Source organism: Procambarus clarkii, chromosome 40, assembly GCF_040958095.1.
Source record: "Procambarus clarkii isolate CNS0578487 chromosome 40, FALCON_Pclarkii_2.0, whole genome shotgun sequence".
Classification (NCBI taxonomy): domain Eukaryota; kingdom Metazoa; phylum Arthropoda; class Malacostraca; order Decapoda; family Cambaridae; genus Procambarus; species Procambarus clarkii.
Genome location: NC_091189.1, coordinates 41,964,807 through 41,991,499, shown reverse-complemented (window position 1 = coordinate 41,991,499; position 26,693 = coordinate 41,964,807). Strand labels below are relative to the sequence as shown.

The window sequence follows — 26,693 nt, the reverse complement described above, 5'->3', positions numbered from 1 at the left end:
TACTAGCACACCCACCACCCCCATCACGGGTTGTACCAGCACACACACTCTCCCATCACGGGTTGTACCAGCACACACACCCCCCCCATCACGGGTTGTACCAGCACACACCCCCCCATCACGGGTTGTACCAGCACACACACCCCCATCACGGGTTGTACCAGCACACACACCCCCATCACGGGTTGTACCAGCACACACACACCCCCATCACGGGTTGTACCAGCACACTCACACCCCCATCACGGGTTGTACCAGCACACACACCCCCCCCATCATGGGTTGTACCAGCACACCCACACCCCCATCACGGGTTGTACCAGCACACACACCCCCCCATCACGGGTTGTACCAGCACACACACACCCCCCATCACGGGTTGTACCAGCACACACACCACCCCCATCACGGGTTGTACCAGCACACCCAACACCCCCATCACGGGTTGTACCAGCACACCCAACACCCCCATCACGGGTTGTACCAGCACACCCACCACCCCCATCACGGGTTGTACCAGCACACCCACCACCCCCATCATGGGTTGTACCAGCACACCCACCACCCCCATCACGGGTTGTACCAGCACACACACACCCCCATCACGGGTTGTACCAGCACACACCCCCCCCCCATCACGGGTTGTACCAGCACACACACCCCCCCATCACGGGTTGTACCAGCACACACACACCCCCATCACGGGTTGTACCAGCACACACACACCCCCCCATCACGGGTTGTACCAGCACACACACCCCCCCATCACGGGTTGTACCAGCACACCCCCCCCCCCATCACGGGTTGTACCAGCACACACACCCCCATCACGGGTTGTACCAGCACACACACCCCCATCACGGGTTGTACCAGCACACACACCCCCATCACGGGTTGTACCAGCACACACACCCCCATCACGGGTTGTACCAGCACACACACACCCCCATCACGGGTTGTACCAGCACACACACCCCCATCACGGGTTGTACCAGCACACACACACCCCCATCACGGGTTGTACCAGCACACACACCCCCCCATCACGGGTTGTACCAGCACACACACCCCCCCATCACGGGTTGTACCAGCACACACACCCCCCCCCATCACGGGTTGTACCAGCACACACACCCCCCCATCACGGGTTGTACCAGCACACACCCCCCCCATCACGGGTTGTACCAGCACACACCCCCCCATCACGGGTTGTACCAGCACACACCCCCCCATCACGGGTTGTACCAGCACACACCCCCCCATCACGGGTTGTACCAGCACACCCCCCCCCATCACGGGTTGTACCAGCACACACACCCCCCCATCACGGGTTGTACCAGCACACACACCCCCCCATCACGGGTTGTACCAGCACACCCACCACCCCCATCACGGGTTGTACCAGCACACACACCCCCCCATCACGGGTTGTACCAGCACACACACCACCCCCATCACGGGTTGTACCAGCACACACACCCCCCCATCACGGGTTGTACCAGCACACACACCCCCCCATCACGGGTTGTACCAGCACACACACACCCCCATCACGGGTTGTACCAGCACACACACCCCCCCATCACGGGTTGTACCAGCACACACACCCCCCCATCACGGGTTGTACCAGCACACACACCCCCCCATCACGGGTTGTACCAGCACACACACCCCCCCATCACGGGTTGTACCAGCACACACACCCCCCCATCACGGGTTGTACCAGCACACACACCCCCCCATCACGGGTTGTACCAGCACACCCCCCCCCCATCACGGGTTGTACCAGCACACCCCCCCCCCATCACGGGTTGTACCAGCACACACACCCCCCCATCACGGGTTGTACCAGCACACACACCCCCCCATCACGGGTTGTACCAGCACACCCCCCCCCATCACGGGTTGTACCAGCACACCCCCCCCCCATCACGGGTTGTACCAGCACACACACCCCCCCATCACGGGTTGTACCAGCACACCCCCCCCCCATCACGGGTTGTACCAGCACACACACACCCCCCCATCACGGGTTGTACCAGCACACACCCCCCCCATCACGGGTTGTACCAGCACACACACCCCCCCCATCACGGGTTGTACCAGCACACCCACCCCCCCATCACGGGTTGTACCAGCACACACACACCCCCATCACGGGTTGTACCAGCACACACCACCCCCCCATCACGGGTTGTACCAGCACACACACCCCCCCCCCATCACGGGTTGTACCAGCACACACACCCCCCATCACGGGTTGTACCAGCACACACACCCCCCCCATCACGGGTTGTACCAGCACACCCACCCCCCCATCACGGGTTGTACCAGCACACACACACCCCCATCACGGGTTGTACCAGCACACACCACCCCCCCATCACGGGTTGTACCAGCACACCCACCCCCCCATCACGGGTTGTACCAGCACACACACACCCCCATCACGGGTTGTACCAGCACACACCACCCCCCCATCACGGGTTGTACCAGCACACACACCCCCCCATCACGGGTTGTACCAGCACACACACCCCCCCATCACGGGTTGTACCAGCACACACCACCCCCCCATCACGGGTTGTACCAGCACACCCACCCCCGCATCACGGGTTGTACCAGCACACACACACCCCCATCACGGGTTGTACCAGCACACACACCCCCGCATCACGGGTTGTACCAGCACACACACCCCCCATCACGGGTTGTACCAGCACACACACCCCCCCATCACGGGTTGTACCAGCACACCCACCACCCCATCACGGGTTGTACCAGCACACCCACCACCCCATCACGGGTTGTACCAGCACACACACCCCCCCCATCACGGGTTGTACCAGCACACCCACCACCCCATCACGGGTTGTACCAGCACACCCACCACCCCATCACGGGTTGTACCAGCACACACACCCCCCCATCACGGGTTGTACCAGCACACCCACCACCCCATCACGGGTTGTACCAGCACACACCCCCATCACGGGTTGTACCAGCACACCCCCCCATCACGGGTTGTACCAGCACACACACCCCCCCATCACGGGTTGTACCAGCACACACACCCCCATCACGGGTTGTACCAGCAAACACACCCCCCCATCACGGGTTGTACCAGCACACACCCCCCCATCACGGGTTGTACCAGCACACACACCCCCATCACGGGTTGTACCAGCACACACACCCCCCCATCACGGGTTGTACCAGCACACCCCCCCCCCATCACGGGTTGTACCAGCACACACACCCCCATCACGGGTTGTACCAGCACACACACCCCCCCATCACGGGTTGTACCAGCACACACCCCCCCATCACGGGTTGTACCAGCACACACACCCCCATCACGGGTTGTACCAGCACACACACCCCCCCATCACGGGTTGTACCAGCACACACCCCCCCATCACGGGTTGTACCAGCACACCCCACCCCCCCCATCACGGGTTGTACCAGCACACACCCCCCCATCACGGGTTGTACCAGCACACCCCACCCCCCCCCATCACGGGTTGTACCAGCACACACCCACCCCCATCACGGGTTGTACCAGCACACACACCAACCTCGCCTACTCACACACTGCCTCAAGGAAGCTGCACCTAGCGTGGCTGTCATACAGTCCTGGCTGTCATACAGTCCTGGCTGTCATACAGTCCTGGCTGTCATACAGTCCTGGCTGTCATACAGTCCTGGCTGTCATACAGTCCTGGCTGTCATACAGTCCTGGCTGTCATACAGTCCTGGCTGTCATACAGTCCTGGCTGTCATACAGTCCTGGCTGTCATACAGTCCTGGCTGTCATACAGTCCTGGCTGTCATACAGTCCTGGCTGTCATACAGTCCTGGCTGTCATACAGTCCTGGCTGTCATACAGTCCTGGCTGTCATACAGTCCTGGCTGTCATACAGTCCTGGCTGTCATACAGTCCTGGCTGTCATACAGTCCTGGCTGTCATACAGTCCTGGCTGTCATACAGTCCTGGCTGTCATACAGTCCTGGCTGTCATACAGTCCTGGCTGTCATACAGTCCTGGCTGTCATACAGTCCTGGCTGTCATACAGTCCTGGCGAGAATACACAAAATTAAAAACAAACCCGGAACATGTGGCCCGCAGGCGGCCCGAGGGAGGCCTGGCCGTGGCCCGCAGGCGGCCCGAGGGAGGCCTGGCCGTGGCCCGCAGGCGGCCCGAGGGAGGCCTGGCCGTGGCCCGCAGGTGGCCCGAGGGAGGCCTGGCCGTGGCCCGCAGGGAGGCCTGGCCGTGGCCCGCAGGCGGCCCGGCCGTGGCCCGCAGGCGGCCCGGCCGTGGCCCGCAGGCGGCCCGTGCTTCTGGCGGATGTCGTACTACCGGACCTCAAAGCACTTACCCAAGACACAAAACAGAAACAACAATGACAAAATGCAAACAGCAAGTGGCAATAACGGGGCTGAAAGCAAACAACCAACAAGAAAGTGTCGAGGTTTCGGCTGTCGTGAACACTTAACAAGTCGTCACACTTACAACTTACCGAGACTTGTAACCGGGGTCGGCAGGACTCACCAAGCATATCAGCATCTACTTGTCCACCTGTATATCTTTTCTCAGTCTTTGGTGGCTGTGTTTACGCATGTTTATGAGCCCTGGAGTACTGGGAGGAGGTTTATAACAATTATAACATTTAATGGGGAAATTTCGATGCTCGTCAATTCTTTAATAAATGTAAACAAAGCCGAACACGAGTGAGAAAAGATAAGCAGGTTGGTAAGTAGATGTTTAAGATTGTAAGTAAATGTAAGTAGACCGAAACGACTTAACACGGCTCCAAGACGAGCTGGAATGACTTAACACGAGTCCAAGACGAGCTGGAATGACTTAACACGAGTCCAAGACGAGCTGGAATGACTTAACACGAGTCCAAGACGGAAAGACGGGGGAAGAGGATAATAAATCACAATGAATTTGAAGCATTCGAGTGTATGAAGCATACGAGTGTATGAAGCATACGAGTGTATGAAGCATACGAGTGTATGAAGTATGCGAGTGTATGAAGCATACGAGTGTATGAAGCATACGAGTGTATGAAGCATACGAGTGTATGAAGCATACGAGTGTATGAAGCATTCGAGTGTATGAAGCATTCGAGTGTATGAAGCATTCGAGTGTATGAAGCATACGAGTGTATGAAGCATACGAGTGTATGAAGCATACGAGTGTATGAAGCATTCGAGTGTAAGAAGCATTCGAGTGTATGAAGCATTCGAGTGTATGAAGCATTCGAGTGTATGAAGCATTCGAGTGTATGAAGCATACGAGTGTATGAAGCATTCGAGTGTATGAAGCATTCGAGTGTATGAAGCATTCGAGTGTATGAAGCATTCGAGTGTATGAAGCATTCGAGTGTATGAAGCATACGAGTGTATGAAGCATTCGAGTGTATGAAGCATTCGAGTGTATGAAGCATACGAGTGTATGAAGCATACGAGTGTATGAAGCATACGAGTGTATGAAGCATACGAGTGTATGAAGCATTCGAGTGTATGAAGCATTCGAGTGTATGAAGCATACGAGTGTATGAAGCATACGAGTGTATGAAGCATACGAGTGTATGAAGCATACGAGTGTATGAAGCATTCAAGTGTATGAAGCATTCGAGTGTATGAAGCATTCGAGTGTATGAAGCATACGAGTGTATGAAGCATACGAGTGTATGAAGCATTCGAGTGTATGAAGCATTCGAGTGTATGAAGCATTCGAGTGTATGAAGCATTCGAGTGTATGAAGCATACGAGTGTATGAAGCATACGAGTGTATGAAGCATACGAGTGTATGAAGCATTCGAGTGTATGAAGCATTCGAGTGTATGAAGCATTCGAGTGTATGAAGCATTCGAGTGTATGAAGCATTCGAGTGTATGAAGCATTCGAGTGTATGAAGCATACAAGTGTATGAAGCATTCGAGTGTATGTATCATACGAGTGTATGAAGCATTCGAGTGTATGAAGCATTTGAGTGTATGAAGCATTCGAGTGAATGAAGCATTCGAGTGTATGAAGCTTTTGAGTGTATGAAGCATACGAGTGTATGAAGCATTCGAGTGTATGAAGCATACGAGTGTATGAAGCATACGAGTGTATGAAGCATTCGAGTGTACGAACCATTTGAGTGTACGAACCATTTGAGTGTACGAACCATTTGAGTGTACGAACCATTTGAGTGTACGAACCATTTGAGTGTACGAACCATTTGAGTGTACGAAGCATTCGAGTGTATGAAGCATTCGAGTGTACGAAGCATTTGAGTGTACAAAGCAGTTAAGCATGTGAAGCCTTGAAGCTTACAAATCACTTGAGTCATATCGAGCATCTTACAATATGAATCATGTGAACATGCCAAACATTGCAGCTCACGAAGTATTTGAGATGAAGCGTTGCATATGAGGGTGCAACCCGTCCTCGACTCAAGTCCATTACATCCAGCGGTCGACCCCACAGACGCATTCATAAATTTTAATTATTAATATGCTGTTCATTCAAAACGGGAATTTTCTCAAGTATAAATTAATATTATAATATATTAGCATATTGTGTATAAATAGGCATAGGTTAGGTTAGGTGTTTAGGTTCTGTTGACGATTATTTGTATTTGTAGTACGTGGGTGAAGCATTTACAGCGTTGTGGTTCGAACAAAATTCGTCAGTGAAGCACTTGTTCCGGAAGTGTTCGAACGTCAGCAGTTGTGAGTCGTGTGTAAACCGCTTTTCATTCATAAACAACTGGGATTTGGCGGGTGCATGGAATCACTTTTGTATCTTTGTTTGGAGGACGGGCTGGAGGGTGAGAACCACCCACGAGTCCTGGGGGCCAGGTTCACGAAGCAGTTACGCAAGTACTTACGAACGTGTACATCTTTCCTCAATCTTTGATGCCTTATGTTACATTTATTAAACAGTTTACAAGCATGAAAACCTCCGAATCAACTGTTGTTATTGTTATAAACAGCCTCCTGGTGCTTCGGAGCTCATTAACTGTTTAATACTTGTAAACAAAGCCGCCAAAGATTTAAAAATGATGTACAGGTACGTAAGTGCTTGCGTAACTGCTTCGTGAATCTGGCTCAGACTTCTGACGCAAAAATGATACCGATATTTATTTTGATGATCAGCGAAATGATCTGTGAATTCAGTCAGATTATTCATTTAATATATAACGAAAATTATTCCATGAAAGAAATGAACATTTACTCATTAGCGAGAACCAGAATTTTGTTTCTGCCGCTGAATTTTTTGGCGCTCTATCCCCAGCACGCTGTGTCTCCCAGCACGCTGTGTCTCCCAGCATTTTGTGTCTCCCAGCATGTTGTGTCTCCCAGCACGCTGTGTCTCCCAGCATTTTGTGTCTCCCAGCACGCTGTGTCTCCCAGCATGCTGTGTCTCCCAGCACGCTGTGTCTCCCAGCACGCTGTGTCTCCCAGCATGTTGTGTCTCCCAGCACGCTGTGTCTCCCAGCATGTTGTGTCTCCCAGCACGCTGTGTCTCCCAGCATGCTGTGTCTCCCAGCATGCTGTGTCTCCCAGCACGCTGTGTCTCCCAGCACGCTGTGTCTCCCAGCATGTTGGGTCTCCCAGCACGCTGTGTCTCCCAGCACGCTGTGTCTCCCAGCATGTTGGGTCTCCCAGCACGCTGTGTCTCCCAGCATGCTGTGTCTCCCAGCACGCTGTGTCTCCCAGCACGCTGTGTCTCCCAGCATGTTGTGTCTCCCAGCATTTTGTGTCTCCCAGCATGCTGTGTCTCCCAGCATGTTGTGTCTCCCAGCACGCTGTGTCTCCCAGCATGCTGTGTCTCCCAGCACGCTGTGTCTCCCAGCATGTTGTGTCTCCCAGCACGCTGTGTCTCCCAGCATGTTGTGTCTCCCAGCACGCTGTGTCTCCCAGCATGCTGTGTCTCCCAGCATGCTGTGTCTCCCAGCACGCTGTGTCTCCCAGCACGCTGTGTCTCCCAGCATGTTGGGTCTCCCAGCACGCTGTGTCTCCCAGCATGTTGTGTCTCCCAGCACGCTGTGTCTCCCAGCATGTTGTGTCTCCCAGCACGCTGTGTCTCCCAGCATGTTGTGTCTCCCAGCACGCTGTGTCTCCCACCATGCTGTGTCTCCCAGCACACTGTGTCTCCCAGCATGTTGTATCCCCAGCATGTTGTATCCCCAGCATGTTGTATCTCCCAGCATGTTGTATCCCCAGCATGTTGTATCTCCCAGCATGTTGTATCTCCCAGCATGTTGTATCCCCAGCATGTTGTATCCCCAGCATATTGTATCCCCAGCATGTTGTATCCCCAGCATGTTGTATCCCCAGCATGTTGTATCCCCAGCATGTTGTATCCCCAGCATGTTGTATCCCCAGCATGTTGTATCCCCAGCATGTTGTATCCCCAGCATATTGTATCCCCAGCATGTTGTATCCCCAGCATGTTGTATCCCCAGCATGTTGTATCCCCAGCATACTTATACAACAGTAGATAAATTGGTGATATTTACAGGAAACAGTATACCTGTATGCATACGTTACTCACCGATTAGTATATACATGATCTGTGGTGAATATACACTGAAAGTATACTTCAGTCCTGGACAATGTTCAGGACTAAGGTATACTTGCTCGTTTGTCATTATTGTAAGCTATTGTGGCGTCTTAATAACCCTTCAGAGGTTGGTAACTAGGTACGATACCTGCTAACAGCCTCCTCTCACCAATTACCAATATGGAAGACAATGTAAACAAGCACAAAAGTCTAAGGAGGCCAAACTCAACATGGAACAAAAACACCTCAAGACTTCAGACAAACAGACAAAGACTCTCCACAAACTTTGCCCGACAAGGAGCACCTGGTAAACAAAAATATATATATTTTTTATGCATATATTTTGTTTTCGGGAACTTGTTTTGGGTCGTGGAAAGTCTTGAGAATTATAGTATTTTGGGCCTCGGTGGTTAAAAGGTATATTGAACATCACATGGTATGATAGTATGTTGTTGGTTTGTATTGGTCGACGAGGGGATGTTAAGAGGTGATTTCTGCACCCCCTACCCCATCCCCCTTCCATGAGTATGTGCCCCCCCCCCCCTACATGAGTATGTGGCCCCCCCTACATGAGTATGTGGCCCCCCCCCTACATGAGTATGTGGCCCACCCCTACATGAGTATGTGGCCCCCCCTACATGAGTATGTGGCCCACCCCTACATGAGTATGTGGCCCCCCCTACATGAGTATGTGGCCCACCCCTACATGAGTATGTGGCCCACCCCTACATGAGTATGTGGCCCCCACCCCTACATGAGTATGTGGCCCACCCCTACATGAGTATGTGGCCCCCCCTACATGAGTATGTGGCCCCCCCCCTACATGAGTATGTTGCCTCCCCTCCCACTAACCTCCTTCAACTTTACGTGGTCCATCGTGAGAGCTGCTCCTTGACCCTCCTAAGGCCTCTTATAGCCCCCCCCCCCTACCCCTCCTACTCCATGCTGAAGCACCCCCCCCTCCTCACTCCACATGCAAGCACGCTCACCTGTGCACGCACGAGTGCTCTCAAATGCTGTACCCTGGTGCACTCAACGGTACGTGTGCACTCTTCCCACTCTCCCTTCACGGCCACAACTTCCCCAACCTGTCCTCTTGCCAAATTCCTCCTGTGTTTTTTATATTGCCGTTTTCAATGCATCGGCCTCGATTCAGGGAATAGAAAATTGTGAATGGAATTATGTGGGTTATGTGTGAGTTATGTGGGTTATGTGTGAGTTATGTGTGAATTATGTGGGTTATGTGGTTATGTGTGAATTATGTGGGTTATGTGGTTATGTGTGAATTATGTGGGTTATGTGGTTATGTGTGAATTATGTGGGTTACGTGGTTATGTGTGAACGCGGTATTCTTCACTACGCTTGTAAACAGGTAAATGATTTGACAGTGGTACACCTTACACACACAGACACACAGACACACACACACACACACACACACACACACACACACACACACACACACACACACACACACACACACACACACACACACACACACACACACACACACCACACACACATACACACACACACACACACACACACACACACACACACACACACACACACACACACACACACACACACACACACACGCACAGCCACACAGGGTAAGACCAATCCTGGAGTATGCGGCCCCAGCATGGAGCCCGTACCTTGTCAAGCACAAGACGAAGCTGGAAAAAGTCCAAAGGTATGCTACTAGACTAGTCCCAGAACTAAGAGGCATGAGTTATGAGGAAAGGCTGCGGGAATGCACCTTACGACACTGGAAGACAGAAGAGTAAGGGGGGACATGATCACAACCTACAAAATCCTCAGGGGAATCGACCGGGTAAACAAGGATGAACTATTCAACACTGGTGGGACGCGAACAAGGGGACACAGGTGGAAGCTGAGTACCCAAATGAGCCACAGAGACGTTAGAAAGAACTTTTTCAGTGTCAGAGTAGTTAGTAAATGGAATGCATTAGGAAGTGATGTGGTGGAGGCTGACTCCATACACAGTTTCAAATGTAGATATGATAGAGCCCAGTAAGCTCAGGAATCTGTACACCAGTTGATTGACAGTTGAGAGGCGGGACAAAAGAGCCAGAGCTCAACCCCCGCAAGCACAAATAGGTGAGTACAGCCAGGGCGCCATTCTCCCGCCTCACGTTCCGTCAAATCATTCTCAAGACGCAGCTGTCGTCGTTGATCGCGAGTTGCAATATCCGCGACGGTTTACCGAGATATTGCAGCTGGCCGAGTCACCGGATATGTGGGTCTTCACTCACTGATATAATTCCCGTTCTCGGGGGCAGGAACTCTGTACTTTGGATAATTGAGGTCCTCTTTGAGCAATTATTGACCCTCGCAACTGGTCTTTACAGACCAGCAACGTTTGATTCCGAAATTTGCAACTTGTCAACGTTCAGTAAAGAACACACACACATATCATAAGGACAACGTTGCAGCAACGTTATAACCCCGTCGCAGTAACGTTATAGCGTTGTCACAAAGTTGTGACAACCTTGTGACAACATACAAGTAACGTTTCGGCTGTTGAGTTTGGTGTGAAGAGGTCTGAGGACTCCAATAATAAGAGACATCGGGAATCGATGGAGGCAGGCGACGAAGGGCGCAGATCCCGACAGGAGACTAGTAGCAGAAGTGAGGTGTCCTGTAAAGAGGTGACGGAGGGACTGTCTTCCAGTGTAGGGACTGAAGCATACACCACTACTCTGTTACTGTCTACAAGTGGCCAGATTCAGCGGGTGTCGGCCCTGGCACACGGGGCTGGTATTCTGTAATTATTTAATAAGACAAAGTTCATTTGCTAGTTTGGGATTGAGAGAGTGTTTGTTATTTAGGGATGGCCATAGTTCCCAGGCTGCTTGTTGATGTATAGTCCCTATGGTACGAGGGACAGACATAGTCTCTTTGGTACTGAGAGAAACCCTTTGGTGCATGGGGTCGGGGTTATGGGGACAAGAAGCGGGTACATGAGGACAAGAAGCGGGTACGTGAGGACAAGAAGCGGGTACATGAGGACAAGAAGCGGGTACATGAGGACAAAGAGCGGGTACACGAGGACAAGAAGCGGGTACATGAGGACAAGAAGCGGGTACACGAGGACAAGAAGCGGGTACATGAGGACAAGAAGTGGGTACACGAGGACAAGAAGCGGGTACATGAGGACAAAGAGCGGGTACACGAGGACAAGAAGCGGGTACATGAGGACAAGAAGCGGGTACACGAGGACAAGAAGCGGGTACATGAGGACAAAGAGCGGGTACACGAGGACAAGAAGCGGGTACATGAGGACAAGAAGCGGGTACATGAGGACAAGGAGCGGGTACATGAGGACAAGAAGCGGGTACACGAGGACAAGAAGTGGGTACATGAGGAGAGGAAGCGGGTACACGAGGACAAGGAGCGGGTACATGAGGACAAGAAGTGGGTACATGAGGACAGGAAGCGGGTACATGAGGACAAGGAGCGGGTACATGAGGACAAGGAGCGGGTACATGAGGATAAGAAGCGGGTACATGAGGACAAGGAGCGGGTACATGAGGACAAGAAGCGGGAACACGAGGACAAGAAGCGGGTACACGAGGACAAGAAGCGGGTACATGAGGAAAAGAAGCGGGTACATGAGGACAAGAAGCGGGTACATGAGGACATGGAACGGATACATGAGGACAAGGAGCGGGTACATGAGGACAAGTAGCGGGTACACGAGGACAAGAAGCGGGTACACGAGGACAAGGAGCGGGTACACGCTGACAAGGAGCGGGTACATGAGGACAAGAAGCGGGTACACGAGGACAAGAAGTGGGTACATGAGGCCAAGAAGCGGGTACATGAGGACAAGAAGTGGGTACACGAGGACAAGAAGCGGGTACATGAGGACAAGAAGCGGGTAGACGAGGACAAGAAGCGGGTACATGAGGACAAGAAGCGGGTACATGAGGACAAGAAGCGGGTACACGAGGACAAGAAGCAGGTACATGAGGACAAGAAGCGGGTACATGAGGACAAAGAGCGGGTACATGAGGACAAGAAGCGGATACATGAGGACAAGAAGCAGGTACATGAGGACAAGGAGCGGGTACATGAGGACAATGAGCGGGTACATGAGGACAAGAAGCGGGTACATGAGGACAAGAAGCGGGTACATGAGGACAAGTAGCGGGTACACGAGGACAAGAAGCGGGTACACGAGGACAAGAAGCGGGTACACGAGGACAAGAAGCGGGTACATGAGGACAAGAAGCGGGTACTTGAGGACAAGAAGCGGGTACACGAGGACAAGAAGCGGGTACACGAGGACAAGAAGCGGGTACATGAGGACAAGTAGCGGGTACACGAGGACAAGAAGCGGGTACACGAGGACAAGGAGCGGGTACACGCTGACAAGGAGCGGGTACATGAGGACAAGAAGCGGGTACACGAGGACAAGAAGTGGGTACATGAGGACAAGAAGCGGGTACATGAGGACAAGAAGTGGGTACACGAGGACAAGAAGCGGGTACATGAGGACAAGAAGCGGGTAGACGAGGACAAGAAGCGGGTACATGAGGACAAGAAGCGGGTACATGAGGACAAGAAGCGGGTACACGAGGACAAGAAGCAGGTACATGAGGACAAGAAGCGGGTACATGAGGACAAAGAGCGGGTACATGAGGACAAGAAGCGGATACATGAGGACAAGAAGCAGATACATGAGGACAAGGAGCGGGTACATGAGGACAATGAGCGGGTACATGAGGACAAGAAGCGGGTACATGAGGACAAGAAGCGGGTACATGAGGACAAGTAGCGGGTACACGAGGACAAGAAGCGGGTACACGAGGACAAGAAGCGGGTACACGAGGACAAGAAGCGGGTACATGAGGACAAGAAGCGGGTACATGAGGACAAGAAGCGGGTACACGAGGACAAGAAGCGGGTACACGAGGACAAGAAGCGGGTACATGAGGACAAGTAGCGGGTACACGAGGACAAGAAGCGGGTACACGAGGACAAGAAGTGGGTACATGAGGACAAGAAGCGGGTACACGAGGACAAGAAGCGGGTACATGAGGACAAGAAGCGGGTACATGAGGACAAGTAGTGGATACACGAGGACAAGAAGCGGGTACATGAGGACAAGTAGCGGGTACACGAGGACAAGAAGCGGGTACACGAGGACAAAAAGTGGGTACACGAGGACAAGAAGCGGGTACACGAGGACAAGTAGCGGGTACATGAGGACAAGAAGCGGGTACACGAGGACAAGAAGCGGGTACATGAAGACAAGAAGCGGGTACATGAGGACAAGAAGCGGGTACATGAGGACAAGAAGCGGGTACATGAAGACAAGAAGCGGGTACATGAGGACAAGAAGTGAGTACACGAGGACAAGAAGCGGGTACATGAAGACAAGAAGCGGGTACATGAGGACAAGAAGCGGGTACATGAAGACAAGAAGCGGGTACATGAGGACAAGAAGTGAGTACACGAGGACAAGAAGCGGGTACACGAGGACAAGAAGCGGGTACATGAAGACAAGAAGCGGGTACATGAGGACAAGAAGCGGGTACATGAGGACAAGAAGCGGGTACATGAAGACAAGAAGCGGGTACATGAGGACAAGAAGTGAGTACACGAGGACAAGAAGCGGGTACACGAGGACAAGAAGCGGGTACACAAGGACAAGAAGCGGGTACACGAGGACAAGAAGCGGGTACACGAGGACAAGAAGCGGGTACACGAGGACAAAAAGTGGGTACACGAGGACAAGAAGCGGGTACACGAGGACAAGAAGCGGGTACACGAGGACAAAAAGTGGGTACACGAGGACAAGAAGCGGGTACATGAGGAAAAAGAGCTGGGTAAGTGGTTTGGTAAGAAAATTGACACTGACGAATGAATGACAGAACCTATATACTAATAAATGAATGAACCCCATACTAACGAACGAATGAACCCACATACTAACGAACGAATGAACCCCCATACTAACGAACCCCCATACTAACGAATGAATGAACCCCCATACTAACGAACGAATGAACCCCCATACTAACGAATGAATCAACCCCCATACTAACGAACGAATGAACCCCCATACTAACGAACGAATGAACCCCCATACTAACGAACGAATGAACCCCCATACTAACGAACGAATGAACCCCCATACTAACGAACGAATGAACCCCCATACTAACGAACCCCCATACTAACGAATGAATGAACCCCCATACTAACGAACGAATGAACCCCCATACTAACGAACGAATGAACCCCCATACTAACGAACGAATGAACCCCCATACTAACGAACGAATGAACCCCCATACTAACGAACCCCCATACTAACGAATGAATGAACCCCCATACTAACGAACGAATGAACCCCCATACTAACGAACGAATGAACCCCCATACTACCGAACGAATGAACCCCCATACTAACGAACGAATGAACCCCCATACTAACGAACCCCCATACTAACGAACCCCCATACTAACGAATGAATGAACCCCCATACTAACGAACGAATGAACCCCCATACTAACGAACGAATGAACCCCCATACTAACGAACGAATGAACCCCCATACTAACGAACGAATGAACCCCCATACTAACGAACGAATGAACCCCCATACTAACGAACCCCCATACTAACGAATGAATGAACCCCCATACTAACGAACGAATGAACCCCCATACTAACGAACGAATGAACCCCCATACTAACGAACGAATGAACCCCCATACTAACGAACGAATGAACTCCCATACTAACGAACGAATGAACCCCCATACTAACGAACGAATGAACCCCCATACTAACGAACGAATGAACCCCAATACTAACGAACAAATTAACCCCCATACTAACGAACGAATGAACCCCCATACTAACGAACCCCCATACTAACGAACCCCCATACTAACGAATGAATGAACCCCCATACTAACGAACGAATGAACCCCATACTAACGAACGAATGAACCCCCATACTAACGAACGAATGAACCCCCACACTAACGAACGAATGAACCCCCATACTAACGAACGAATAAACCCCCATACTAACGAACGAATGAGCCCCCATAATAACGAACGAATGAATCCCCATACTAACGAACGAATGAACCCCCATACTTACGAACGAATGAACCCCATACTAACGAACGAATGAACCCCCATACTAACGAACCCCCATACTAACGAACCCCCATACTAACGAACGAATGAACCCCATACTAACGAACGAATGAACCCCCATACTAACGAACCCCCATACTAACGAACGAATGAATCCCCATACTAACGAACGAATGAACCCCCATACTTACGAACGAATGAACCCCATACTAACGAACGAATGAACCCCCATACTAACGAACCCCCATACTAACGAACCCCCATACTAACGAACCCCCATACTAACGAACGAATGAACCCCATACTAACGAACGAATGAACCCCAATACTAACGAACGAATGAACCCCAATACTAACGAACGAATGAACCCCATACTAACGAACGAATGAACCCCCATACTAACAAACGAATGAACGCCCACACAAACGAACGAATGAACCCCAATACTAACGAACGAATGAACCCCATACTAACGAACGAATGAACCCCCCATACTAACGAATGAATGAACCCCCATACTAACGAAAGAATGAACCCCCATACTAACGAATGAATGAACCCTCATGCTAACGAATAAATGAACCCCCATACTAACGAATGAATGAACCCCCATACTAACGAATGAATGAACCCTTATACTAACGAATGAATGAACCCCCATACTAACGAATGAATGAACCCCCATACTAACGAATGAATGAACTCCCATACTAACGAATGAATGAACCCCCATACTAACGAAGGAATGAACCCCCATACTAACGAATGAATGAACCATCATGCTAACGAATGAATGAACCCCCATACTAACGAATGAATGAACCCCCATACTAACGAAAGAATTAACCTCCATACTAACGAATGAATGAACCCCCATACTAACGAATGAATGAACCCCCATACTAACGAAAGATTTAACCTCCATCCTAACGAACGAATGAACCCCCATACTAACAAACGAATGAAGCCACAGACCAACATATGAGTCCACTGTCAGTGGCAGCAAATACTCAACACCCAGAGAGAGAGAGAGAGTCCCGACACCCTGACACTTCAAGTTTGGGTCGTCCTGGCACTTCAGAGAGAGAGAGAGAGAGAGAGAGAGAGAGAGAGAGAGAGAGAGAGAGAGAGAGAGAGAGAGAGAGAGAGAGAGAGAGAGAGAGAGAGAGAGAGATAGAGAGAGATAGAGAGAGAGAGAGAGAGAGAGAGAGAGAGAGAGAGAGAGAGAGAGAGAGAGAGAGAGAGAGAGAGAGAGAGAGAGAGAGAGCGAGAGAGCGAGAGAGCGAGAGAGAGAGAGAGAGAGAGAGAGAGAGAGAGAGAGAGAGAGAGAGAGCGAGAGAGCGAGAGAGCGAGAGAGAGAGAGAGAGAGAGAGAGAGAGAGAGAGAGAGAGAGAGAGAGAGAGAGAGAGAGAGAGAGAGAGAGAGAGAGAGAGAGAGAGAGAGAGAGAGAGAGAGAGAGAGAGAGAGAGAGAGAGAGAGAGAGAGAGAGAGAGAGAGAGAGAGAGAGAGAGAGAGAGATATAAAGGGAAGTAATACCAATAACATACAAGAAAGATGGTAACACAACTCCCACAATACCATGCCCACACCACCTCGGCGCCCTCGCCTGGTGAACATTTCAGCAGCTGGAGCTTCACATGTACTCGAAAGGTCAGGATACTCACCTACATGTGCTTGTAGGGTCGACAAGTAATTACTCCAACAGCCTTCACAAATTTGTTTACGTTCAATATAACTCTGTTCCCTCACTTGTCTTATATACACCAACAATTGTCTATTTTAATCCTTTCTGTTCAACTTACGACGTTTACCTTAAAGTTTGGGAAAAATTACTTACCTATATGCAGAGTTCTTGCATTTAATATATTAATTTTTTTAAGGTTTAACCAACTTCCAATTTTTTAAACAGTCAGTTGTGGTCAAGTGGTTATAGTACTGGATATGTTAAGATGCATGTGGTGCCTGGCTGGCCTGGTTCAACCCTACACGGAAACAGTTTGGCCGATTATAATATATATATATATATATATATATATATATATATATATATATATATATATATATATATATATATATATATATATATATATATATATATATATATATATATATATATATATATATATATATATATATATATATATATATATATATATATATATATATATATATATATATATATATATATATATATATATATATATATATACACATCTCCCCTGGTGTTTCTCTTTCCCTCAGTGTATATACACATAACGAAAATACTAATAACGAAACACTAAACAGACAACAGGTGACAATTTTTTTTATAGTGGATACTTAAGCTCTTCAGAGCGAGATTAGATTGTACTGGTGATGGAGGTGTTAGCTTCCAGCTGAGTACTGGTCCCGGCACGTCATCCGGGCCCAGGGAAGGAGACACTCCCTGCACACTATGCACAACATGAGGGGCCCAGGCCAGGGGACCGTCCCTGCACACTATGCACAATAAGGGGGCCCAGGCCAGGGGACCATCCCTGCACACTATGCACAACATGAGGGGCCCAGGCCAGGGGACCATCCCTACACACTATGCACAACATGAGGGGCCCAGGCCAGGGGACCGTCCCTGCACACTATGCACAATAAGGGGGCCCAGGCCAGGGGACCCTCCCTGCACACTATGCACAACATGAGGGGCCCAGGCCAGGGGACCATCCCTGCACACTATGCACAATAAGGGGGCCCAGGCCAGGGGACCATCCCTGCACACTATGCACAATAAGGGGGCCCAGGCCAGGGGATCATCGCTACACACTATGCACAACAAGAGGGCCCAGACCAGGAGACCATCGCTACACACTATGCACAACAAGAGGGGCCAGACCAGGGGACCATCCCTGCACACTACGCACAAGAGCACCCAGACCAGGGGACCATCGCTACACACTATGCACAACATGAGGGGCCAGACCAGGGGACCATCGCTACACACTATGCACAACATGAGGGGCCCAGGCCAGGGGACCATCCCTATACACTATGCACAAGAGCACCCAGACCAGGGGACCATCCCTACACACTATGCACAAGAGCACCCAGACCAGGGGACCATCCCTACACACTATGCACAACATGAGGGAGCCACAACATTCCCTTCACATAACTCAGCATTTCTCCCCCGCCACGAGAACAAAGACAGGGGAAAACACCAATTAAGACAAATTCGAATAATGAACATAATTGTCTCCAAGTCGAGTCTCTGGTCAGTGAAAAGGATAAAAATGTTGGTGGCTGATCTGTGGATACAATCCTCATTAGGATAACTGACCTTGACAGTTATCCTAGATAACTGTTATCCATTAGATAACTGACCTTGACCTGAAGCGTTACTCTGACCCTTACAGTAATCTCTCACCAGACGCCACTGTTATATAAATTATATATAGAAAAATCAGAATTATCAATATAAAAAATTAGAATTATAAATTAGAATTATAATTTAGAATTATAAATATAAAATCTCCATAGATCAATAATTTACATGTCACCATAATCCCACAAGGTGACCTACAGCATGTCACCCCGGTCCTACAGCATGTCACCCCGGTCCTACAGCATGTCACCCCGGTCCTACAGCATGTCACCCCGGTCCTACAGCATGTCACCTCGGTCCTACAGCATGTCACCCCGGTCCTACAGCATGTCACCCCGGTCCTACAGCATGTCACCCCGGTACTACAGCATGTCACCCCGGTCCTACAGCATGTCACCCCGGTCCTACAGCATGTCACCCCGGTCCTACAGCATGTCACCCCGGTACTACAGCATGTCACCGCGGTCCTACAGCATGTCACCCCGGTACTACAGCATGTCACCCCGGTCCTACAGCATGTCACCCCGGTCCTACAGCATGTCACCCCGGTCCTACAGCATGTCACCCCGGTACTACAGCATGTCACCGCGGTCCTACAGCATGTCACCCCGGTACTACAGCATGTCACACCGGTCCTACAGCATGTCACCCCGGTCCTACAGCATGTCACCCCGGTCCTACAGCATGTCACCCCGGTACTACAGCATGTCACCGCGGTCCTACAGCATGTCACCCCGGTACTACAGCATGTCACCCCGGTCCTACAGCATGTCACCCCGGTCCTACAGCATGTCACCCCGGTCCTACAGCATGTCACCCCGGTACTACAGCATGTCACCGCGGTCCTACAGCATGTCACCCCGGTACTACAGCATGTCACACCGGTCCTACAGCATGTCACCCCGGTACTACAGCATGTCACACCGGTCCTACAGCATGTCACCCCGGTCCTACAGCATGTCACCCCGGTCCTACAGCATGTCACCCCGGTACTACAGCATGTCACCCCGGTCCAACAGCATGTCACCCCGGTCCTACAGCATGTCACCCCGGTACTACAGCATGTCACCCCGGTACTACAGCTTGTCACCCCGGTCCTACAGCATGTCACCCCGGTCCTACAGCATGTCACCCCGGTACTACAGCATGTCACCCCGGTACTACAGCTTGTCACCCCGGTCCAACAGCATGTCACCCCGGTCCTACAGCATGTCACCCCGGTACTACAGCATGTCACCCCGGTCCTACAGCTTGTCACCCCGGTCCTACAGCATGTCACCCCGGTCCTACAGCATGTCACCCCGGTCCTACAGCATGTCACCCCGGTCCTACAGCATGTCACCCCGGTCCTACAGCATGTCACCCCGGTACTACAGCTTGTCACCCCGGTCCAACAGCATGTCACCCCGGTCCTACAGCATGTCACCCCGGTACTACAGCATGTCACCCCGGTCCTACAGCTTGTCACCCCGGTCCTACAGCATGTCACCCCGGTCCTACAGCATGTCACCCCGGTCCTACAGCATGTCACCCCGGTCCTACAGCATGTCACCCCGGTCCTACAGCATGTCACCCCGGTACTACAGCATGTCACCCCGGTCCTACAGCTTGTCACCCCGGTCCAACAGCATGTCACCCCGGTCCTACAGCATGTCACCCCGGTACTACAGCATGTCACCCCGGTCCTACAGCTTGTCACCCCGGTCCTACAGCATGTCACCCCGGTCCTACAGCATGTCACCCCGGTCCTACAGCATGTCACCCCGGTCCTACAGCATGTCACCCCGGTCCTACAGCATGTCACCCCGGTACTACAGCATGTCACCCCGGTCCTACAGCTTGTCACCCCGGTCCTACAGCATGTCACCCCGGTCCTACAGCATGTCACACCGGTCCTACAGCATGTCACCCCGGTCCTACAGCATGTCACCCCGGTCCTACAGCATGTCACCCCGGTCCTACAGCATGTCACCCCGGTCCTACAGCATGTCACCCCGGTCCTACAGCATGTCACCCCGGTCCTACAGCTTGTCACCCCGGTCCTACAGCATGTCACCCCGGTCCTACAGCATGTCACACCGGTCCTACAACATGTCACCCCGGTCCTACAGCATGTCACACCGGTCCTGCAACATGTCACCCCGGTCCTACAACATGTCACCCCGGTCCTACAGCATGTCCAGCCAACCTGTCAACCATCCAGCCAACCTGTCAACCATCCAGCCAACCCGTCAACCATCCAGCCAACCTGTCAACCATCCAGCCAACCCGTCAACCATCCAGCAAACCTGTCAACCATCCAGCCAACCTGTGAACCATCCGGCCACACTGTCAACCATCCAGCCAACCCGTCAACCATCCAGCCAACCTGTCAACCATCCAGCCAACCCGTCAACCATCCAGCCAACCTGTCAACCATCCAGCCAACCCGTCAACCATCCAGCCAACCTGTCAACCATCCAGCCAACCCGTCAACCATCCAGCCAACCTGTCAACCATCCAGCCAACCCGTCAACCATCCAGCAAACCTGTCAACCATCCAGCCAACCCGTCAACCATCCAGCCAACCTGTCAACCATCCAGCCAACCTGTGAACCATCCGGCCACACTGTCAACCATCCAGCCAATCTGTCAATCATCCAGCCAACCTGTCAACCATCCAGCCAACCTGTCAACCTTCCAGCCAACTCATCTGGCAGGAGTCAAGTCTGGCAAGAGTCAAGTCTAGCAGGAGTCAAGTCTGGCAGGACTCAAGTCTGGCAGGAGTCACGTCTGGCAGAAGTCACGTCTGGCAGGAGTCAAGTCTGGCAGGAGTCAAGTCTGGCAGGAGTCAAGTCTGGCAGGACTCAAGTCTGGCAGGAGTCAAGTCTAGCAGGAGTCAAGTCTAGCAGGACTCAAGTCTGGCAGGAGTCACGTCTAGCAGGACTCAAGTCTGGCAGGAGTCAAGTCTGGCAGGAGTCAAGTCTAGCAGGAGTCAAGTCTGGCAGGAGTCAAGTCTGGCAGGACTCAAGTCTGGCAGGAGTCAAGTCTAGCAGGAGTCAAGTCTGGCAGGAGTCAAGTCTGGCAGGACTCAAGTCTGGCAGGAGTCAAGTCTAGCAGGAGTCACGTCCAGCAGGAGTCAAGTCTGGCAGGAGTCAAGTCTGGCAGGAGTCAAGTCTGGCAGGAGTCAAGTCTGGCAGGAGTCAAGTCTAGCAGGAGTCAAGTCTAGCAGGAGTCAAGTCTAGCAGGAGTCAAGTCTGGCAGGAGTCAAGTCTAGCAGGAGTCACGTCTGGCAGGAGTCAAGTCTGGCAGGAGTCAAGTCTAGCAGGAGTCAAGTCTGGCAGGAGTCAAGTCTGGCAGGACTCAAGTCTGGCAGGAGTCAAGTCTAGCAGGAGTCACGTCCAGCAGGAGTCAAGTCTGGCAGGAGTCAAGTCTGGCAGGAGTCAAGTCTGGCAGGAGTCAAGTCTGGCAGGAGTCAAGTCTAGCAGGAGTCACGTCTGGCAGGAGTCAAGTCTGGCAGGAGTCAAGTCTAGCAGGAGTTAAGTCTGGCAGGAGTCAAGTCTAGCAGGAGTCAAGTCTAGCAGGAGTCAAGTCTAGCAGGAGTCAAGTCTAGCAGGAGTCAAGTCTAGCAGGAGTCAAGTCTGGCAGGAGTCAAGTCTGGCAGGAGTCAAGTCTAGCAGGAGTCAAGTCTAGCAGGAGTCAAGTCTGACAGGAGTCAAGTCTAGCAGGAGTCAAGTCTGGCAGGAGTCACGTCTAGCAGAAGTCAAGTCTAGCAGGAGTCAAGTCTGGCAGGAGTCAAGTCTAGCAGAGAGTCAAGTCTAGCAGGAGTCAAGTCTGGCAGGAGTCAAGGTCTGCAGGAGTCAAGTCTAGCAGGAGTCAAGTCTGGCAGGAGTCAAGTCTAGCAGGAGTCAGCTAGCAGAGTCAAGTCTGGCAGGAGTCAAGTCTAGGCAGGAGTCCAGAGTCATAGGCAGGAGTCATCTAAGTTCGGGCATGGAGTCAAGTCTTGCAGGAGTCAAGAGTCTAGCAGGAGTCAAGTCTGGCAGGAGTCAAGTCTAGCAGAGAGTCAAGTCTACGCAGGAGTCAAGTCCTAGCAGGAGTCAAGTCTAGCAGGAGTCAAGTCTAGCAAAATCAAGTCTGGCAGGAGTCACGTCTAGCAGGAGTCAAGTCTAGCAGGAGTCAAGTCTAGCAGGAGTCAAGTCTGACAGGAGTTCAAGTCTAGCAGGAGTCAAGTCTGGCAGGAGTCAAGTCTAGCAGGAGTCAGTCTAGCAGGAGTCAAGTCTGGCAGGGAGTCAAGTCTAGCAGGAGTCAAGTCTAGCAGGAGTCAAGTCTAGCAGGAGTCAAGTCTGGCAGGAGTCAAGTCTGGCAGGAGTCAAGTCTAGCAGGAGTCAAGTCTAGCAGGAGTCAAGTCTGACAGGAGTCAAGTCTAGCAGGAGTCAAGTCTGGCAGGAGTCAAGTCTGGCAGGAGTCAAGTCTAGCAGGAGTCAAGTCTAGCAGGAGTCAAGTCTGGCAGGAGTCAAGTCTGGCAGGAGTCAAGTCTGGCAGGAGTCAAGTCTGGCAGGAGTCAAGTCTAGCAGGAGTCAAGTCTAGCAGGAGTCACGTCTAGCAGAAGTCAAGTCTAGCAGGAGTCAAGTCTGGCAAAAGTCAAGTCTAGCAGGAGTCAAGTCTAGCAGGAGTCAAGTCTGGCAGGAGTCAAGTCTAGCAGGAGTCAAGTCTAGTAGGAGTCAAGTCTGGCAGGAGTCAAGTCTGGCAAAAGTCAAGTCTAGCAGGGGTCAAGTCTGGCAGGAGTCAAGTCTAGCAGGAGTCAAGTCTGGCAGGAGTCAAGTCTAGCAGGAGTCAAGTCTAGCAGGACTCAAGTCTAGCAGGAGTCAAGTCTGACAGGAGTCAAGTCTAGCAGGAGTCACGTCTGGCAGAAGTCAAGTCTAGCAGGAGTCAAGTCTAGCAGGAGTCAAGTCTAGCAGGAGTCAAGTCTGGCAGGAGTCAAGTCTAGCAGGAGTCAAGTCTAGCAGGAGTCAAGTCTAGCAGGAGTCAAGTCTAGCTGGAGTCAAGTCTGGCAGGAGTCAAGTCTGGCAAAAGTCAAGTCTAGCAGGAGTCAAGTCTAGCAGGAGTCAAGTCTAGCAGGAGTCAAGTCTAGCAGAAGTCAAGTCTAGCAGGAGTCAAGTCTGGCAGGAGTCAAGTCTGGCAGGAGTCAAGTCTGGCAAAAGTCAAGTCTAGCAGGGGTCAAGTCTGGCAGGAGTCAAGTCTAGCAGGAGTCAAGTCTAGCAGGAGTCAAGTCTAGCAGGAGTCAAGTCTAGCAGGAGTCAAGTCTAGCAGGAGTCAAGACTGGCAGGAGTCAAGTCTGGCAAAAGTCAAGTCTAGCAGGGGTCAAGTCTGGCAGGAGTCAAGTCTAGCAGGAGTCAAGTCTGGCAGGAGTCAAGTCTGGCAGGAGTCAAGTCTGGCAGGAGTCAAGTCTGGCAGGAGTCAAGTCTGGCAGGAGTCAAGTCTGGCAGGAGTCAAGTCTAGCAGGGGTCAAGTCTGGCAGGAGTCAAGTCTAGCAGGAGTCAAGTCTAGCAGGAGTCAAGTCTAGCAGAAGTCAAGTCTAGCAGGAGTCAAGTCTGGCAGGAGTCAAGTCTGGCAAAAGTCAAGTCTAGCAGGGGTCAAGTCTGGCAGGAGTCAAGTCTAGCAGGAGTCAAGTCTGGCAGGAGTCAAGTCTGGCAGGAGTCAAGTCTGGCAGGAGTCAAGTCTAGCAGGAGTCAAGTCTGGCAGGAGTCAAGTCTAGCAGGAGTCACGTCTGGCAGGAGTCAAGTCTGGCAGGAGTCAAGTCTAGCAGGAGTCAAGTCTGGCAGGAGTCAAGTCTGGCAGGACTCAAGTCTGGCAGGAGTCAAGTCTAGCAGGAGTCACGTCCAGCAGGAGTCAAGTCTGGCAGGAGTCAAGTCTGGCAGGAGTCAAGTCTGGCAGGAGTCAAGTCTGGCAGGAGTCAAGTCTAGCAGGAGTCACGTCTGGCAGGAGTCAAGTCTGGCAGGAGTCAAGTCTAGCAGGAGTTAAGTCTGGCAGGAGTCAAGTCTAGCAGGAGTCAAGTCTAGCAGGAGTCAAGTCTAGCAGGAGTCAAGTCTAGCAGGAGTCAAGTCTAGCAGGAGTCAAGTCTGGCAGGAGTCAAGTCTGGCAGGAGTCAAGTCTAGCAGGAGTCAAGTCTAGCAGGAGTCAAGTCTGACAGGAGTCAAGTCTAGCAGGAGTCAAGTCTGGCAGGAGTCACGTCTAGCAGAAGTCAAGTCTAGCAGGAGTCAAGTCTGGCAGGAGTCAAGTCTAGCAGGAGTCAAGTCTAGCAGGAGTCAAGTCTGGCAGGAGTCAAGTCTGGCAGGAGTCAAGTCTAGCAGGAGTCAAGTCTGGCAGGAGTCAAGTCTAGCAGGAGTCACGTCTGGCAGGAGTCAAGTCTGGCAGGAGTCAAGTCTAGCAGGAGTCACGTCTGGCAGGAGTCAAGTCTGGCAGGAGTCAAGTCTAGCAGGAGTCAAGTCTGGCAGGAGTCAAGTCTAGCAGGAGTCAAGTCTAGCAGGAGTCAAGTCTAGCAGGAGTCAAGTCTAGCAGGAGTCAAGTCTAGCAGAAGTCAAGTCTGGCAGGAGTCACGTCTAGCAGGAGTCAAGTCTAGCAGGAGTCAAGTCTAGCAGGAGTCAAGTCTGACAGGAGTCAAGTCTAGCAGGAGTCAAGTCTGGCAGGAGTCAAGTCTAGCAGGAGTCAAGTCTAGCAGGAGTCAAGTCTGGCAGGAGTCAAGTCTAGCAGGAGTCAAGTCTAGCAGGAGTCAAGTCTAGCAGGAGTCAAGTCTGGCAGGAGTCAAGTCTGGCAGGAGTCAAGTCTAGCAGGAGTCAAGTCTAGCAGGAGTCAAGTCTGACAGGAGTCAAGTCTAGCAGGAGTCAAGTCTGGCAGGAGTCAAGTCTGGCAGGAGTCAAGTCTAGCAGGAGTCAAGTCTAGCAGGAGTCAAGTCTGGCAGGAGTCAAGTCTGGCAGGAGTCAAGTCTGGCAGGAGTCAAGTCTGGCAGGAGTCAAGTCTAGCAGGAGTCAAGTCTAGCAGGAGTCACGTCTAGCAGAAGTCAAGTCTAGCAGGAGTCAAGTCTGGCAAAAGTCAAGTCTAGCAGGAGTCAAGTCTAGCAGGAGTCAAGTCTGGCAGGAGTCAAGTCTAGCAGGAGTCAAGTCTAGTAGGAGTCAAGTCTGGCAGGAGTCAAGTCTGGCAAAAGTCAAGTCTAGCAGGGGTCAAGTCTGGCAGGAGTCAAGTCTAGCAGGAGTCAAGTCTGGCAGGAGTCAAGTCTAGCAGGAGTCAAGTCTAGCAGGACTCAAGTCTAGCAGGAGTCAAGTCTGACAGGAGTCAAGTCTAGCAGGAGTCACGTCTGGCAGAAGTCAAGTCTAGCAGGAGTCAAGTCTAGCAGGAGTCAAGTCTAGCAGGAGTCAAGTCTGGCAGGAGTCAAGTCTAGCAGGAGTCAAGTCTAGCAGGAGTCAAGTCTAGCAGGAGTCAAGTCTAGCTGGAGTCAAGTCTGGCAGGAGTCAAGTCTGGCAAAAGTCAAGTCTAGCAGGAGTCAAGTCTAGCAGGAGTCAAGTCTAGCAGGAGTCAAGTCTAGCAGAAGTCAAGTCTAGCAGGAGTCAAGTCTGGCAGGAGTCAAGTCTGGCAGGAGTCAAGTCTGG

At 51.7% G+C, this 26,693-nt stretch overlaps 1 protein-coding gene across 1 annotated transcript in view; it reads left to right on the top strand.

Moving 5' to 3' along the window:
- The window catches only part of LOC138372909 (uncharacterized), a 29,221-nt gene extending 7,556 nt beyond the window's left edge, over nucleotides 1-21,665 (top strand). The window contains exons 2-4 of the mRNA XM_069338584.1: nucleotides 12,110-12,262; nucleotides 14,246-14,426; nucleotides 19,261-21,665. Coding sequence (XP_069194685.1) covers nucleotides 12,110-12,262; nucleotides 14,246-14,426; nucleotides 19,261-21,665 — 2,739 coding nt within the window. The remainder of the gene's footprint in view (nucleotides 1-12,109; nucleotides 12,263-14,245; nucleotides 14,427-19,260) is intronic.
- The last annotated feature ends 5,028 nt before the right edge of the window (nucleotides 21,666-26,693 follow it).